This window comes from Lipophrys pholis (genome assembly GCF_963383615.2).
Source record: "Lipophrys pholis genome assembly, chromosome: 5".
In the NCBI taxonomy this organism is placed as follows: Eukaryota; Metazoa; Chordata; class Actinopteri; order Blenniiformes; family Blenniidae; genus Lipophrys; species Lipophrys pholis.
This window is the reverse complement of record NC_137628.1, coordinates 590,260-609,483: the sequence shown is the minus strand read 5'-3', so window position 1 is coordinate 609,483 and position 19,224 is coordinate 590,260. Positions and strand designations below refer to the sequence as shown.

General features: G+C 41.1%; 2 protein-coding genes across 3 annotated transcripts in view; both read left to right on the top strand.

Moving 5' to 3' along the window:
* Nucleotides 1-7,031: 7,031 nt before the first annotated feature.
* On the top strand, nucleotides 7,032-14,513 carry psmd12 (proteasome 26S subunit, non-ATPase 12). The gene is made up of 11 exons (XM_080463713.1): nucleotides 7,032-7,269; nucleotides 7,640-7,699; nucleotides 9,221-9,349; nucleotides 9,783-9,890; nucleotides 9,978-10,082; nucleotides 10,164-10,313; nucleotides 10,535-10,669; nucleotides 12,242-12,354; nucleotides 12,536-12,710; nucleotides 12,888-12,965; nucleotides 13,885-14,513. The coding sequence occupies exons 1-11, from the start codon at nucleotides 7,162-7,164 to the stop codon at nucleotides 14,092-14,094; spliced, it is 1,371 nt and encodes a 456-aa protein (XP_080319839.1). The 5' UTR covers nucleotides 7,032-7,161; the 3' UTR covers nucleotides 14,095-14,513.
* Nucleotides 14,514-16,850: 2,337 nt separating this feature from the next.
* The window catches only part of helz (helicase with zinc finger), a 55,258-nt gene continuing 52,884 nt past the window's right edge, over nucleotides 16,851-19,224 (top strand). For both annotated transcript variants that reach the window (XM_080463708.1, XM_080463709.1), the window contains exon 1: nucleotides 16,851-16,896. The gene's annotated coding sequence lies outside the window, so the exon portion shown is untranslated. The remainder of the gene's footprint in view (nucleotides 16,897-19,224) is intronic.

The following is a 19,224-nucleotide window of genomic DNA, read 5'->3' as shown; positions in this document are numbered from 1 at the left end:
TGGATGGATGATGGATGGATGGATGATGGATGGATGGATGGATGGATGGATGGATGATGGATGATGGATGATGGATGATGGATGATGGATGGATGATGGATGGATGATGGATGATGGATGATGGATGATGGATGATGGATGGATGGATGGATGGATAATGGATGGATGATGGATGGATGGATGATGGATGATGGATGATGGATGATGGATGATGGATGGATGGATGGATGGATGGATGGATGGATGGATGGATGGATGATGGATGATGGATGGATGATGGATGATGGGTGGATGATGGATGGATGGATGGATGGATGATGGATGGATGGATGATGGATGGATGATGGATGATGGATGGATGGATGGATGGATGGATGGATGGATGGATGATGGATGGATGGATGGATGGATGGATGGATGGATGGATGGATGGATGGATGGATGGATGGATGATGGATGGATGGATGGATGATGGATGGATGGATGATGGATGATGGATGGATGGAGTTTTCTTGTGGTGACACTTGTTCTAGGCCCCAAACCGTCCAGCAGCCTGAGATGTGAGTAGTGAGAGTAGAGGGACAGTATTGTGGTTCATCCACCGCGGCGAGGACTCGTCTGCCCTCGTGAGGTCGTTTCCTCTTGTTGGTTTGTGCAAAGCAGAGAAAGTGCAAAGTCCAATTTGAAGGGTTGAAATTAGGAGGCAGATTTACAGATTCCCCAAAAACCAGTAACAGATACGGCTGTCGTTTCATGAGGCCTTTTAAAAAGTCACAACACTTGTTTTTTATCCATCACAAATAATTGAACTTTACACTAAAGGTGCTATTAAAACGATATTCAATTGCGGATTAATGTTTGGTGGGTTTATACATGATAAAATCCTTTTAGGGGTATAATCAATTATAAAAAGTGCATGGTAATGATGGGCATGCTTTTATATTGAAGAGTCCTCCAGCGGATGTGCTCCTGCTTTGTGTTGGCCGGCTGCACGTGGTTCTGCTCGGGATAGCGCCGCGAGCAAACGTCTAATTCAGCGATAGAAGTAATCACACACTGCAGGAAGCTTTCTGTTCACATCCCCAAAACAGACTTCAAGGTTTTCTGTCAAGTTGCAGAGAAAGGAATGCTCCGGATCGGGGGGGGGGATGAAGAGGAGGAGGAGGAGGAGGAGGAGTCTCTCCTTCCTCTTCTTGTAAAAACAGCTCGCAGAGGAATCGGAAAATGTTTAAAAGCAGCTCCGACCCTCCTCTTTCTTCCTCCCCCGCCCGGTTGAACTGAGAGGCGACAGGAAGCGTCAGCCACGTCTCTTTCTCACGTTTGACGCACGTGACTTCACTCTGGGCTTTTCTGGTTTCCGTCCAGCTCAGGACAAACTCTTCACTTTATAATTCATCTCTGCAATTTGCAGGACTTTAGAAATCATTCCTACTCCTGACAAATACATCCTGACAACTCGGGCCTCCCTTCTGTCTTCCTACAATGTCCTGCAGCGGATGTATTAATGGGATGTAGAGCAAACATAGAGGCATAGAGCTTTACTTTCAATTTCAAAGCCTCTTTCTCAATAAATGTCATTTTATCACTCTGCATCTAGAATTCAACCAAAACGTTTGTACTTATTTTGAGCCAACGGTGGGTTGTGAGTTTAAAGTCCATCCATCCATCCACCTTCTCTCCAGCTCAGCAGGGGGAGAAGACACTCAGGACAGTCGCTCACTCTGCTCTGGGAATGTAGAGGTCAAACATTCCCTCACAGACATGGGTTTGGACTCAGGGAGAACAGGCAGACTCCTCACAGAAGGGCCCAGCCAGTAAATGAACTAGGATGCCTTGACTGGACCTCTCATCCATGTCATTGCTGTGTTTTGAATGGTCTGCTGTTGTAATGATGCAGTTCTATAGTGGATAACGTCCAGCTCTCAAACAATAAACCTCTTTTTTTGGGCTGAAGGCGTCGAGACACTTCAATATGAACACAGAGGGGTTTTTACTGATGTGCCTGCCCAGATGTAATGACTGCTTTTTGTCTGAGCAGTTGTCATCACTCTCATTCTGAGACTGTTTCTCAGTGGAGATCCAGACGGGGGAAGAGGAAAACCTCAGATGTGGTGAAGGACGACACAGAGACGTTTGATGAACGAGTGGAGGAGGCAGTGGATGGGAGGAGATGGAGGCAGCGGCCCAAAGAAGAAGAACAATCTAAAGATGTCTTTTGTCACAATAGGTCTGCATTCTTACCTTCAGTTCAAAAACCCACTGTGGCAATTCCTTAGCAGAGCAGCCGCAAGACAAAGAACCATCATCATGAGGTTTTGGAGAAGTTCTATTCTTCTTGTTGCTTGTCAGTGTGAGTGACAGCCACAACAAAAGATCCATCCTCTGTAATCCCATCAGTAAAAAAGCCTCCACATTTCCTGTCATCATTAAAACGGTGTTGTATTTGGTGAACACAGAGTCTGCCCTCCAGGAACAAGAGGTTCCACTATTCACACTATTGCTGCAGCACATCAAACAGCTTTAATACAATTACTCACTCATGGTCACTATAAGGCCTTTTTGTCTTGACTAAATGGAGACAGCAATGTAAATACATTATTAAGAAGTCACTTTTAATTAAAGTAAGAGTGGCACTGCTGGCCTCCACACTATCGACGTCCTGAGGCCGACTCAGCAAAATGTAAGTTCATGTTTATTCACTGAAAATGCTGACAAACAAAATAATGCTTAAGTCAGCGACAAATTTTCCTCAAGAAATATTTTAACGCCAAGGTGGCACACCCTCTAACCATCAATCGTATTCACACCGCCCGCTAAATACCAAGTGAGACTGATGTGAAAGGAAACCATGGGAACTGAGGAAACAGCAATTTGTGCAAAGAAATGTTTGGTAATAGTGACTGAAAGAAGAACCTTCCCCGTGACTTTGTGGACAAATTATACTCTAAAAATAGTTCCTTTTATTTGCAGTTAAACAAGCTCTCCTACTAACAGGCCTGGATATATTTCACTTCCTGCTTTTCCCTTAAAGGAGACATATCATGCTTTTAAATCCTTCCTTTTTACATCTAAATCATACAGTTGTGGTCTATATAAAGCGGAACTGCAATGCTTGGGTCTGAATTCCTCATTATTAGAGCTCCACAGGCCCCTTTTCTACCCCTTTTCTGATGCGCTTCTGAGAGCAACTCGTTTTGGGGCGGTCTCTTCATACCCCGCCTCCTCTCCAGGTTGCAGAGGTGATACTCGGTTCAACTCCACCCTGTTCGGCCATCTTTGTAGTTTGATAGAACAGATACAATTATCTAGCGGCGCAGAAACTTTATATTCACACATTATTTACAAAATGTCAACAAGGGAAGATTTGTCCATCCAGCCATACATGTTGGAGCCAGAGTCGGACCCGGCGGAGCCAGATGAAAATGACCATGATGCACCTGAAGAACAACGTCTTCATATGGATGTAACGCAATGGTGTGTTACTATATTTACACTAACTTCTCCATCCATGCCCACTACTACAATACTGCCTGTATTACAACGACTATTTAACACAGAAGTTACATTCTAATCTAAAACGAGCACACAGCGCTAACATATGAAGACGGTGCAACTGCTAATGCTAACAAAACAATGACAGGGACGTCTTATCATCACACTTTTTAGCGTTATATACAGCTGACCGAAGTGCTCTGTTCGTCGTCTCCATAGATAGAAGGAACTGACCGCTCAATCAGACCAAGTCTTTCGGCAAATCCTTCTTTATACTGGCGGAGGTTGCTGAAGCAGTCGTCCTTAAAGTGCTTCGCGCACACAAAAATGACCTTACCCACAGATGTGGGTACATTTCTGTGAAAAATAAAACTCAACCAGGCACTTGGAAAAGGTTCTGATGCTGGGAGACGGTGTAACGAAGCTTGTGGGTTACTACATCCAACAACCGAACATTTCCACTTATCCTCTCGTAACTTCGGTTGGACTACAAAATCGCAGCGAGAAACAAAAATGGCGGATTGCTCGAAGTGTCGATGTCCTAATTTGGCAGTTCCGCTGAGAATACTGTGACGTCATTGTTCAAAAAACGTAATAGAGAATAGAAAAATCGAAACCGATCGCAAAATATGACCAAAACAGAATATAAAGATATCAACGGAGCACCTGAAGAGACTACTTTGAACTTTTCTGTACTTCTAAACACTCTAAATATACAACAACATGCATTTAAGGGCTAAAAAAGTGGATTTAGCATGATATGTCCCCTTTCACGGGTTGCCGGGCGATAAGTTACAGATTCTATGGATTTGTCATGAGTTAGTGGAAGATGTGTGTTTTTGGCCGAGTCATTCTGGAATCACAAGTTTCAAAGAGCGACAGCAGAAGCTAAACAGCTGCGCTCTCTTATGACACCTCAGATGTCACCGATAAATCATTCCATCCTCAAGATGGACAAACGCCCATTGATATCCACACAGATGATGGTCTATGTTGGCTCCATGGGGTGTTGCCACACAGAGTTTTCTTTCATATGATCCTGATATGATTGTAAGAATGAGTTTTCTCTGGGACGACCATCTTCTGCTCTCTAACAGCCTGTGTTTCTCCTCCACCCAAACCCCCTGAAGGTGAAAGGCCATGAGGCAGCGACAGCCTCTCATGTGAGCGACGTCACGGTGAGCTGACCGTTTCAGGAAGGTCTGCTTTGATTAGAAAGGAGATTAAAGCGAGATGTTATCTGGCCAGCATTGCGTTAATAATACTGAACAAATCTGTAAGCTCTGACATGATGTCCAAATAAGTCTACCGCTGCCCTACTTTATAAAATCGGGTTCCTGCTGAAGTAGTAAAAGATTGGCTCCAGAAACATTCCGTTTTTCTATTGCGTTTGTGGGACTGTGGTTAATTCACGTCAGCGAGCCTGAGAATATAGGAAGCAGGTCTTGATCTATGAAAAGTCAGACACGTGATTTGGCAGCGTCATGTTTTCATGTCTTCAGAGGGATTAGGGATCATTTTGTTGAGGATGGACATTGAAAGCTGCAATTCAGCTGCTCCTGAATCTAGAAAGGATCTTCAAAGCCCTGAGATTATTTTGATGTCTGCACAATCTGAGTTCTTGTTCCACATTTGGTCTTCCTCCCAGTGGATCCGAGTCATGTTGGGTTTATCGGGCCTCTGAGGTCTACGCTGAGCCTGCTCTGGGATGAAAATGATTTGAGCTCAGGGCTTAGGGGCTTTCTCTGCTACGAGCAGGAAAATCACTGACCCACATTAGCTTTATTTACGGGGAGCTTTCCAAGCAGTGACCTGTCTGAAGACAGGAATTCATAATGAAGAGCTTCAGATGACATCTAGTGGTGGATCGTGGTCACTACAGTGTGAGTTCAGTCACAAAGTTCTTCACTCACTCCCACTGTTTGATTAATGAGAAGATACTGTGCTTACATTTTGGGCATGCTTGAATACTCGCTCATATTTTCTCTGCTCTTTGTTTTTGTCTTTATGGCCCCTTTATTATTCTCCATCATCATTGAGTCAAATCTCTATTTGAGCCATTGTAGCGATGCGGTTTATAACTCCCATGTCTGATAAGAATCATCTTCTTCATTCAGGTTCTTCCTCTCGGGGTTACCTCAGTGAATCACGTGCCTCTATCTAATCCTATCTCCTACCTCTGTTACACCAACTCTCTCCATGTTGTCTTCCATGACATCTCTACAGTGAATGTGCCCAAACCATCTGAACTGAAGCCTGTCTTCATAAACTGCTCAACTGTACTTGTCTCTTTACGTGTCCATCCTAGTAAGTCCCAGTAACAATCTCAGTATTTTCATCTCCACCAACCCCAGCTCAGCCTCCTGCCCATTAGAAAGTCCCACTGTCACCAAACCAACATCGCATTAGCCCCGAGTCTCATCTCCACCCACTCTTCCACCTCTTGTGTGCACTCTCCATTGTTGTGGATTATTGACCTCGGGTAGATTCCTCCACCTTCACGCCTTCTTGTTTTTCCACATCCTTTTTTCTCTTGACATACACTTTGAGATCCTCCTGAAAAGTGGACATGAGTCTGACGCATCGGAGTCCAACACTGTTCTTTCTGACTTATTGTGGCTTAGAAGACATGAACTTTAGAGTGACGCCTCAGATGTGGGGTTATGGCCAACAGTGTTAATAAACTCTCTTTTTGTAGTGGTGCACAATAAAGATTTTATACTTTAGGTTGACAAATAGGCTCAGGTATTGCTATTGATTATGTGTTAGAGGGAGTCCATGCAATAACTGTCTCTTGTTACTCCCAGCTTGAGTCATCGTGGGTGGAAAATGTTTAAATAAAAAAAAAGAGTAATTGTTTGATGTTATGGATAGGACAATATTGTCACTCACCATTAATAAAAACCTAATATGAAACTGCTCAGACTTATCTATTGCAATTTTTTTCTATTAAATCCTTGGTATAAATATGTTATAAATGACCCTCATTCCTCGATTATCTGTGAGACCAACAATTTATTCAGTTTTATAAATTGACATGAGGGCAGCAAAATATTGGAAAGGGGCTTCCAGTTTTCCAGTTGCTCCTGTCTGATTTAAAAAGGTGATTTAGACCTTTATAACACATTTTCTAAGATTAAAGGACACAAATGCATAAACCCAAGCTGAGAAATCAGTGATGCTGCCATGAAAGATAGCCACCTCAAAGTATTCACCTCAAAGTCGTGCTGTCAGAGAGAGTTTGTAAACATAATGCATAATGCAACAGCGTTAAGTTTTTGAAAGCTTTTTTTGTGCAACATTGTTGACAACATTGTCAACAGAAATGTCCCCCAAAAACCTTCATTTTAAGTAATAATTTTTTGTGAAAATGTAGATAGTTTCATCACCTATATCACCTATATTCTGATCCAAAACAAAGAAAAACTTTAACGTTTAAATCTAAAGATTATTATGACACTATTGACACTATACGGACAGGCTGATATTACGCCTGTCTAAAATAAACGTGGGTCCGCAGTGGGTCCTTCAGGCGCTTCGGGCAGCTGTCTGACGCTCCCTGATTGGTCACCTTTCCTCCCGTTCATTTGACAAAACATAGCTCGGCTTCGTCTGGTCGGAAGGGGAGTGAAACTGTCTGCAGATTATTTTCATTTGTACCCCGCAAACATGTCGGAGGAGCGATCTGAAAGGTCCGATGGACGGATTGTGAAGATGGAGGTCGACTACAGTGCCACTGTTGATCAGCGTCTCCCGGAGAGTGAGAAAATGGCTAAAGTAAGCGGAGCGGGGGAAGGCCTCAGCCGGCTGAGTCATGGTGCACAGGCAGCCTTCAGTTAGCACGCGAGCTAACGTCTAACGTTTTTAGCTTTAATACCTCGTACAAACATCATATTACCAAATATCTCCAGCGTCATGTTTTTTTCTAATATAACGCAAATAATTTGTGAATTACAAAATCCTGTTGCCGTAGATGAAAGTTTCGGCAAAGAATAGGTTGAAGATCTTAGTCATCAGTAGCATCTTTAGCTGAGGAGTTAGCCTGGCTGAGTTAATAAATGCTATGCTCTGTATTACAAGCGTAAATCTGTTTCGTTTTTAAAGTCACTAACACGATCAATGTTTTTGTTTTGTTTCTCTGCTGCAGGAGGGCAAGTTACAGGAGGCCATCGAGAACTTGTTGTCATTGGAGAAGCAAACAAGAACTGTAAGTCAATCGACAACGACAAATGTATACTTCAGGAATATCGCCCAGAAGACGAGCTAAACATAGATTTATACTTATTTGTTCCGAGGCTGGTGTTTAAAAGTCGATTATATGGAGGAGATGATTAGGATGTAACCATGAATGTCAGTCAGTCTAATAAATGACCCATATTGGTAACAAATAGGGAATTATGATGCAGAAACCTTAACATGTAAATTGTGTTCTTCGTGTCCTCCTCAATGTACTGGCATGAATTTGCTTAAAATAATCGTGTGTATTATTTGTCACCCCAAAAAAAGAAAAAGTATTCAACTACAGTGAACTATGCTTGCTGGAGAGGCCGTAGCGATGGGGATTTTTTGTTGTTGTTGTTGCTCCGAGATAGAAATATGTTGGGGAAAACAACTGGAAGATCATGAAGAGTATTCACTCTGGGAAAAATGCGACTGACATTTCAATCACTTTATTTTGGAGACTCACCAGAAGAAATAACAGGAAATTACGGATACCACCTGGAGATATTAATAGCAGCAGCAAAGAAAGCAATTGCTCATAAATGATTACCAACAAACCCACCTTCTTTCATTTCCTGGATTGAAATAATCAGGGATTCATGAATGGAAAGGGGACCGTAATCTCCCTCTTGAGATTGAGGAAAGATGGACAGAATATTTGTCAGAATACGGAAGTGTTTGGTGGCCTTCATCCTTATCCCCACTCCCCATAATTTCAAACACTGGACAAACATGAATTTCTCAGTCCCCTAATGGATGTAACTTTGTGTATTTATGTACTTTATATTTTACCCCTGCTGATTCTGAATTTAGATGATGATGGTTGGATATCTGCTTTTATAGAACTTACTTGTGTTCTTTTTGGAAAATATTTCAATAAAGACTAACTATCTATCAACAGTATATATATTTCCCCACACATACAGTCATCAGGCTCTTATAATGCCCTTTATTTTACCCTTTAGGACCAGAAATCTTAATTCATGGTTAACATCAATACAGTATTTTTCAGCCTGTAATGGAAAACATCCCTGCCTCCATAGTTTCTATTAATAGGTGTGCAGTTTAGACATTGCACTTTCTGTTGGACCTAATATCAAAAAGGTAAACAATAACATTCACCCAGGGAGCGAAGTTAGAATTCACTCCCGTTGCAAAATGTAGAAAACTGTCGTCGTACTATTAATATAATGAGAGAATCTAAGAAAATAGTTTAAAAGATGAGTTTGAAGTCATATAAGGGAGAAGCCAACTAAACATAAAGTCAGTTTTTGGCCATAAATAAGATAATTAAACAAAATTTCAATGAATCATTGCAATTCCATCAGGTCAACTGGACTTGGTCATGGAAGACATTTTGTCCCTTTTCCACGTGGCTTCATCATTTCAGATTGACCTTTTGGGGAAAAGCTGGAGAATTTGCTTTGGGATGCGTCCTACCTGCGTGAATGAGAATATGGGTTTGTGTATATTTCTCTTGACTTATTTGTCTTTTATTCTTTTCCAGGCATCAGATATGGTGTCCACATCTAGAATCCTTGTGGCTGTGGTCCAGATGTGTTATGAAGCCAAGGACTGGGATTCCCTCAATGAAAACATCATGCTTCTAACAAAGAGGAGGAGTCAGCTCAAACAGGTAGGAGGCTGCTTGGTTTTGGTTTTTAATTGTGTTTGAGGTTTTCGCTCACACATTTCTTAATAAACCAATGTTTTTATTTTACTTGTTTTTATCTATTTATTTTAGTTTTCAGGGACCATGTTCAAAAACATTAATATTAAAGAAAAAATGTTCCGTAGCAGATTTGAGCCGTATCTAGTTTCCATCTGCAGTCCCCCTGTTTACTCAGTGTTGTATTTAGTTGGAATATTTTGCAGTATTGTCTTTAAGATTCAGTCTCTCCTATGTGTCCACAGTTTGGCTTTCCTATTGAAATTAATCTTCATGAATGGAAAAACTATAATATGATTATATAAGATTACATTAAAGCTGAGCCACTAGATGGACAGACCTCTATATAAAGCTGCTTTCCTCAGTTTTAGACTATTGACCGTTGTCTTCTGTGTCTCAGGCTGTCGCCAAAATGGTGCAGGAATGTTACAAGTATGTGGATACCATGACTGATTTGACCATCAAGCTGAGACTCATCGACACACTTCGCACTGTGACTGCTGGCAAGGTGTGTATGAGTAATATCACACCTGATAGGTGTTCTATAGAGTAGAGTTGTTTATGTTTACCACACTAAATGTGTTCTCCCGTTCAGATCTATGTGGAGATTGAGCGTGCCAGGCTGACCAAGACCTTGGCTAACATCAAGGAGCAGAGTGGGGAGGTCAAAGAGGCAGCTGCTATTCTCCAGGAGCTGCAGGTGAGTGACCTTGACCTTGGGAGAGGCTTTCTATCCTATATGGAGAAAGTTCTTCACATTCAAGTACTTCTTCTTGTTCAGGTGGAGACGTATGGCTCCATGGAGAAGAAGGAGAAAGCTGAGTTTATTTTGGAACAGATGAGGCTCTGCATCGCTGTCAAGGATTACATCCGCACGCAGATCATCAGCAAGAAGATTAACACCAAATTCTTCCAAGATGAAGGCACTGAGGTAACGGAGAGCCTGGCACCTGGCTGTTCATTAAGTCATGGGTTCTGACTTTGAATTTAAACGACAGTGAGTCTGTTGTTTGGAAACTCTTCCATTTTTGAGTCTGATCACAATCAGACAATTACGAATTTCCACCTAGGAATAATAAACTATCTTCTACCTTTACTCTACTTGTACATGTAACGGTAGAATTAACACTTTTCCTTTCATGTACAACTCAGGAGTTGAAGTTGAAGTACTACAACCTGATGATTCAAGTGGATCAGCATGAGGGCTCTTACCTGTCCATCTGCAAGCACTACCGGGCCATTTATGACACGCCCTGCATCTTGGAGGACGCCACCAAGTGGCAGCAGGTACACATTACAGTTGGACTGTGACATTTGGTTTGACACTCAAATGTTTGAGTTTGGACTTTGAAAATTATTATTATTATTATTAATATTATTATTATGATAAAAAAATTTACAAGGTTGATTTAAAGGGATACTTTGTAAGACACATTAAAACGTTTTTAAAGTAGTTGGGGACTTTATTAAAATTAAAAGGTCAGTAAAATATGAATATTAAAGCAACAGTCGTACTTATAAAGTACATTTTAAAATACTGAAACGTGTCACCTGTATACAGTCAGATGTGTGAAAACCTTATAGCTTTTCTTTCTTATCAGAAACTGACGATCCACAACCACAACATTCATTGGTGGATAACCTTTATAAAACATTTTTATCACAGCACAATATGTGCAAACACTGGCATTAACAAACATTCTGGTTCTATAACTGTGTAGCCCTGAACCCGGGGAGTGAATCAGCCTTTCTTTATGTTTAAGAATCAACGGTTTCACCCTCACAAAGTAACCTTGGCATTATGAAGCTCATTTGTTGGGAAGGATAAAAGGAGAAATGTTAACTCACATTGCAAGATAGAATCTTGGTGGTGAAGAAGATGAAGATGAACTATGTGCTCCATTTGGTTTTTAACAACTTCCTTTGGCTTTTTAGGGCACTCAGAAATCCATCCATCCTTAAACATTTACATGATAATTGTACATAAAATGTCTTTTAAAGTGGCAGAAAATTCACCAATGCATATTTGACCATTCTTAATGTTTTAAATAGACTGTAACCCCCTCAGGTTCCTTGTAGATTAAGTGATGCTGTCATGCATTTCAATGTGGTGAGATTCAGTCTATTAAAAAAATAGATGGAAACTAGAAATAGAAATCACTTGAGGTAGTATTCTGTACTCATGTTCAAACACAAATATTCCATTCTGGTTTTTCATTTTGTTAGTAAAGGATCTAAAAATATATGACACTTGTTTTCCATAGGTCTTATTTTTTAGCAATTTCCTGAAAAATCGACATGATATTTTGTCAATAGAACTAGGTTGTTGAAGTTTTTGGCGACGATCCAAAAAAAAATAAGACGTAATTCTTGTGACAATCTTTGATATTTTTATCCAAGTATGCTATATTACTGTTAACACTATTGTTTGGGAATTTCTGTTGTTCAGTGAATCTTATGGCTGTAAAAGTTATCTGCAAATGTTGTTAAACTGTGTGTGTGTGTGTGTGTGTGTGTGTGTGTGTGTGTGTGTGTGTGTGTGTGTGTGTGTGTGTGTGTGTGTGTGTGTGTGTGTGTGTGTGTGTGTGTGTGTGTGTGTGTGTGTGTGTGTGTGTGTGTGTGTGTGTGTGTGTGTGTGTGTGTGTGTGTGTGTGTGTGTGTGTGTGTGTGTGTGTGTGTGTGTGTGTGTGTGTGTGTGTGTGTGTGTGTGTGTGTGTGTGTGTGTGTGTGTGTGTGTGTGTGTGTGTGTGTGTGTGTGTGTGTGTGTGTGTGTGTGTGTGTGTGTGTGTGTGTGTGTGTGTGTGTGTGTGTGTGTGTGTGTGTGTGTGTGTGTGTGTGTGTGTGTGTGTGTGTGTGTAGGCCCTGAAGAGTGTGGTTCTCTATGTGATCCTGGCTCCTTATGACAATGAGCAGTCGGACCTCGTCCACAGAATCAGTGCAGACAAGAAACTGGAAGAAATCCCCAAATACAAGTAAGAGCCTCTTTGCTGTTCGGCTGGTTTATTTGAATGATGTAATGTTGGCCTGCTTTCTATTTCAGTGCAGTTAGAATGTGATGCTCCTCCAGGGAAGCCCCCATAGCAACTGTTTGTCTCCAGTGATGGGGGGTTCTTCCCCTCTGAAGGCATTGATGTGGTGTGGATTTCCTCCCAGGGACCTTCTCAAACAGTTTACCACCATGGAGTTGATGCGCTGGGCTTCGCTGGTGGAGGATTATGGGAAGGAGCTGAGAGAAGGGTCACCTGACAGCCCAGCAACAGATGTTTTCTCTTATTCAGAGGAGGCAGAGAAAAGGTGGAAAGACCTGAAGAACAGAGTGGTGGAACATGTACGTCTGTCTTCTCATACTCAAATGAATTAAATTGAATCTCTGTGGGCTGTTGCTCGCATTATAAACATACTCTGTTTCAAGTATTGTTAATGTACTATGCACCACGTACTGTTTGCTAATGACCCCCCCCCCCCCCCCCCCCCCCCCCCCCCCCACCTTCACTGTTGTCCCCAGAACATCAGAATAATGGCCAAGTATTACACCAGAATTACAATGAAGAGGATGGCTGGACTCCTTGACCTCTCAGTTGATGTAAGTATCATTTATTAATATATAAAGTGACATAAATGAGGTTAGCAGAATAAACTGCTTTAACAATCATGGATTAGTTTATCTGGCAGGATTGTTGGCTCACTTCCAAGATTGCTGATACACTCCAAGATAAAATAGTCCCTTGAGGTATTCACTGTGTAGTTTCCGTGTAGGCATTATACATGTGTATATTTAGATATTACTGTTGAAACAGGGTTTTGACAAGATGCAACTAAAAGTGATTCCTGTGGCCCATAATTGAGGAGATTAGTGGTAGAATCCCTAGAAGACACTGAAACACAAGGTCGCACACTGTGAACGTCTGCAGCCACCATTTGTGTGACTTTAATAAACGTCCAAATCGCTTTGAGACTGCTGAAGGGAGCAGACACACTTGGGCTCGGCAAACAATTGATTATAAAGTAAAGTCACATGGTAAGATGTTACAATTTGCTTTGCAAAGTCTGCAATTTTAAAAAATCCGTCCACAGCTGCTTTACTCTGGAGACTAGGCTGAGTAACAAAGCCGTTTCTCCAGCAGTGGGTTCTTCTCCATGTTATCAGTGTTCTGCCATCGCCACACACACATCCGTCCTCCAGCAGGAAGCCAGCAGGACAGCATCTGGGGACAGTCTTCTCTTGGACTAAAGGAAATACAACCATGTCTTAGCACCATTGGATTCTGTGTTTGGCGTTTGGATTCAACTTTTTTAAGCTTTCATTTTACTTTAAGAAATAGTATTCAAGCAAAGTGTGATTACAATCACATTCTCTGTCACAATAAGATATTTGTCCTCCCTCGCCGAGCCCCGAACACGCAGTATGTTGTAACCGTTCTTAATCAGACAGTTTGACCTGCAACTGGGACTTCCTCAAAGAAAACTTTGAAATCCACTCATGGGATATCTTTCTTTGTCAGGAATCGGAGGAGTTCCTCTCCAGCCTCGTTGTAAACAAGACCATCTACGCCAAGGTGGACCGGCTGGCGGGCATCATCAACTTCCAGAGGCCCAAAGACCCCAACGACTTGCTCAACGACTGGTCACACAAACTCAACTCCCTCATGTCGCTGGTCAACAAGACCACCCACCTCATCGCCAAGGAGGAGATGATCCACAATCTGCAGTGAAACCAAACCACAGCACAATCTTTTATAGTTGTTTTTGTTCAGTTTCCTGTTGTGGGAATGTTTTGGAATAAATTGCAGACTAATTCCTGTCTTATAAAATTGGCAAAAGAAGACTTGCGGTCACATAAGAAACCCTCAAGACAGTCCGTTGTTTTTTTTTTCCTGCTGTCCAATAAAACCTTGAAGATAAACACATGAGGACTTCTGCCTTTTTGAACGTGTGTTTTAATGTCCCACAAGGCCGGAGCTCCGGGTTCTACCCATGTACTGTTTGTTCCTGTAAAAGCCTTTTTTTCATTGTATTCTTCACAATGTAAACAATAAACCCTTCATAAGTTTGTGTGTAGCTTTATGTTTAACCCGACAGGATTACAGTCTTGTGCAAATTCTTCAATTACACACATACAGTGCTGTACAGGAATCCTGGTTTTAATGTGAAGTGGACTTCCATATGATCCGGTTTGAGCCCGCCACTCGTCCTGCCGGCAGAATATTGGAGATGAACTGAGGTGCAGGTGTATCATAGGCAGCAAAGACATTGATCAACGTAACAGACTTCATTTTGAGTTATTTTCTACTTTAAAAATAAATAGTATCTGCCATGATTTAACATACTGCACATGCTTAATGTGATCTAAGGATAGCGGTTATTGGCTTATCTGTAAATACATAAAAGTGCTTCAGTTCTATAATGATGCACAACTTTTCCAATGAAATGCAGCATTGCTGATATTACTGAATCCATGAGCATTGTCAATATCAGTTCTCTTCATTTAAAAAGTTACAATGCATACAAATGTAAATTACTTATAATTGTAATTTAATGTAATATGAACTTCCTGGTATTTCTCACAATGCATGACTTTTACCATATTACACAAGGTATTTAAAATGAGACTCATTTTAAATGGCCTTCTTGCCGTGTCAGCACCTCCCAAAGAGGTTTACATGGTTCATCACATTCACACACCGTTGGAGGCTGCAGCAGGGCGCTGTCACTCCAATAGGAGCAGTTTGGGGTTCCGTGTCTTGCCCAAGGACACTTTGGCATGTATGCAGGCAGAGATGGGAATTGAACCTGCAACTTCTGATTGGGAGACCAACCAAGCTATGCCGTCCAATATTAAGAGTGAACAATTGAAAATATTCTCTTTTTTTTGTTACTCTAAGGACGGCTCAGAGATATTTCAGGCTTTAGTATTCAGATTGTATTTGTTTTCTAACCAGAGGTCAGTTTGACTCTCAATGTACAGTACATATAATTCCATCGATCAAATCTGTTTGAATTGACCCACAATGGCAGTTCACCTGTAAATCTATATTAAACAGTCTAATCTTATGTTGCACATATTAGGCTGCTCCCATCACACCTCAGCATATACGTACGTCACTTACTACAAAGTATTGCTTTGTTGTTTTGCAGAACACACGTGATGAAAATGTCTATATTTTCACAAAAACAAACACTTTATGTAGAAAATTGCTGCAATCAAACATAAAGCTAATTCTACTGATACCCTCTGGTGCAAAGTGCAGTGAAACATCCCAAAGCCTCTATAGCTGCTGCATTATAGAAGATTTTACAAACTCACCCAAACAACATGGCTGATAGCTCAGCTCGGGTGTCAGTGTTGTGTTATGTCTGCTGCTCTTAAGAAATTTATTCGAAGAATCAATGTTTTCTTTGCAATTTGCTTAATGGTTATAGGCCGGACAGATTGGAGCCTCTTGTGAGCTGGTTTAGGCCCACGGGCCTTATGTTGGCCACCACTGATGGACTATAACACATCCACAGTCTGTTGTTTATTAGGGATATCTTCCCTATGTTTGCCAGTATATCATCCTTTGTTTTTAATGCTGCCATTTTGGCCAGGTGTTGTAAAAGAGATCATTTAGGTCTAAAGCAGCTGCCTGGTCAAATTAACTAGAGGTTTGAATCCCAGAAAAAAATGCAAGTGTGAATGCTGAAGCTGAATAAAGCTGAACTGTAATGCTGACGAAGCTGAAGGAAGTGAAAAGGGATCTCCTCCACGAGGAGCCTCTTCCATCCACTTTGAAAGGGACGTTTTTTGTGATTTATTTGTTAACGGTTCTAAATATAAAATGTTTAAAGAAAAGCAGAAATGATTGAAATTGGTTCTTCTTCTTCTTCTTTTGGGCAGTTTGCATCCATAAAGTTGCATTACCGCTATGTTCAAATCGGTTAAAGATTATAGGAGGGGAAGCTCCATAGAGAAGAAGTCATACTACTACTACTACTACTACTACTAATAATAATAACAATAACAATAATAATATAAAGATATGGATCACAAATGTGTAAATGCCTTTCAGATTTCACATAATATAAATAATTAAATAAATAAATAAATAAATAAATAAATAAATAAATAAATAAATAAATAAATAAATAAATAAATAAAATAAAATAAAATAAAAAAATGTTTTTCTATTAGCTCTTGTGCTAAGAAGTATGAGGGGTGTTTTTAATCTCACAAACAAGTTGGGGAAATGTTGTGAATAGGGCTAATAGTTAATAAGAACAACTCCACGATGTCACAATTTTTACATGAACAATTTATCATATCGTTGAATAAAAACAGTTACGTCCAAATAAAGAATGGATATGAAAAAAACCCCACTTTTTTATTTTTCATCACCACAGGCCTCAGATACACAGATAGACACGCGCACGCGCACGCAGGCACGCGCGCTCGCCCTCAACCTTCAGATGAGTGCATCCCATGATGCTTTGCGATTGTCTGACAAGTGGATCCAAGATGGCGTAGAAAGTAAAGCTAGGTAAGTGTTGACTTCCCATTTTCAGCCCTTTCAGTTGTCTTTCGCACCCCAAAGACACTAACACGAATCCCCGCCATGAGTCATTAGGGCAACAAGGGACGCTTTGAGTTCATGCACCCATAACAACACGGTGTCACGGCGGTTCTCTGCGCCCGGAGCCCGCGGCCGGAGCGCAGGCCCGAACCCGTTTTGTTTCGGCGAACCTGGGAGCTAGCAGCTAGCCTGCTAACGTGAACAACCAGCCAGCTATTCTTGTTGTGAGCTCGCCACATTGGCCCGGGAGAGGCCGTGTTTTGGGCCAGCCAGCTCGCCGCCAGCTCCGCACACTGTTTTTAGCCTCATCTATGTTTGCGCTGCGCTTAGTTCACCCACACAGCGGGATGTTTGCTAGGCTTTGTAGCGCTGCCGTCATCGCTCCGACTGGCAGCAGTCATGACAAGTTTTCCAGACAAACAACAGCTAGAACTACCCATCGACTCGCCGAACTAGTCTTTTGCACAACGCTAGTGTTTTGTTTTATTTTTATCTGCGCTTTCTTGATATCTACCGATCTAGTTGTGGGGGAAAAAAATCACAAGTTTATTGCATATTGTTGCTAACGATGCTGTCAAATCAAGTAACTTGAGGTCCGGATGAAATTCGTCTATAATCCTGTACGGCTTTCTTTTAGCTTATAAAACCCGTTTGTCGGGCATCATTGTGCAGATGAAGCTGCTGACCATCTTGCAGGATCCCACGGCTGCACACCTAAAATAAGGCAGGTGTTCCTTCAGCGCATCCCGCCAAACTATTTGTAGTTGCTGCCTCAGTGAGGTGGTTGGCTTGAGGCTCCAGCTTTAGGTAACAGATATTCCTGCAGTTGCAAATAGATGTGTGAAACGCTGCGTATGCTTCGAGCTATCCTCTCTTAACTGGACTTCATATCGCAATAATGTCAAAATTAGTTTCCACTCGCAATCACCAACTCTATGTGTTAGTTCAAGCCAAACCTACCTCGGTCTTTAGATCTCCCAGTTTCTTGGTTAACCCTTGACACTCTTGAGACATTTCAAAGTATATTTTGTCAATCTCTCATGGTGTAAAAATGCTTTGGTTATTTTAACTGTTTTGATCCCGATCTAGTATAGAAATAATGCTTTTTTCATTACAAGGGCTATCACAATATGCATACTGTCGTGCTCACATGGTGTAATCTAAACTAAAACATGGAGAAAATTATTTAAACTGTACTGAATTGAGTAAATCATACATACAAACAAGCTTTTATTTTTAGTTTTGGAAATTAGTCTTCCAAATCTTGTTTATTAAGTGAAAGAAACATACCTGGGAATAACATACACACATTTAAGCTATTTCTATTTTTCCTTAATCTTGGGTAACACTTTTATTCCAACACACTTGGATTTATTTGCTGTCTGAGGTGAGATAAATGATACCCTGATTCACAGACGGATAGTGATATAATCAAAGCTGGCAGGTAAATGTCTTGGTGCTCGTTTGCCTTTGGACTTGACTGAATACGAAGCCACCCATAAAAACCAGAACTAAGATCCAGTGGGCCAGCTGACCCTGAAGTCAGCACAGTTATATTTGATGTTGACAATGAAGCTGTGGTATGTGATGATGAGAACAATCACAGGTTTATCATTGGGAATTAAATCAATCAATCCTATGCTTCAGTGTCCCTTGACCTCCACCTGGATAAAGCACTATCCAAAATTGTGTAGGAGGTGACGGGTTGAATTTGATAACAAAAATTGCCTGGAGCCCATTATAGAGCTGCAAAAGAGTAAGTTATTTATTCCAGATTTTGAAATATGATTGATTTGGTGTGATCACACCAGCAGAGGCCTGAGGCTTAACCATACTGTGATAATTATATACTGCTTTCTCAGAATGTTTACAAATCAATAGTGTATCTACACTGATTGTAAATATGTTATGACTGCCATTATTTGTTAAGCACATGTATCTGGTCTGCTTTTAAGTGAATCCACTCTCCACTAATCTGTGTTGTGGAAACTGTGGCTGCATCATTTTATTTAAGACGCTCCACATGAGCCAAGTGTGTTATTGAAGTATAACGGTGTGCTTTGTTACTGGCAAGCTGCCTCGTGTTTGTAACATACAGGATGCTTCATGAACCAGTTTACACAAAATATGTGTTTTTTAATCTGTAGGTTTGAACTTTTCCAGGAAGTGAATTAGTCAGTGCCTCACTTTTCTGTCTATTGAAAGCAGTTTCTCAGTGAAAAAACGCCATATTCTGTCACGTTCGGTGACACATTCACAGAAACAACAAGGCTAACTGCTCAAGCCAAGCACAGG

What these genes read in the sequence shown, in the direction of transcription:
- psmd12 (XM_080463713.1), top strand. Translation starts at nt 7,162, where the DNA reads ATGTCGGAGGAGCGATCTGAAAGGTCCGATGGACGGATTGTGAAGATG. An exon ending in TGGAGAAGCAAACAAGAACT is followed by an intron (nt 7,700 to 9,220) that starts GTAAGTCAATCG and finishes ATTCTTTTCCAG; the next exon opens with GCATCAGATATGGTGTCCAC. An exon ending in TCCTTGACCTCTCAGTTGAT is followed by an intron (nt 12,966 to 13,884) that starts GTAAGTATCATT and finishes TTTCTTTGTCAG; the next exon opens with GAATCGGAGGAGTTCCTCTC.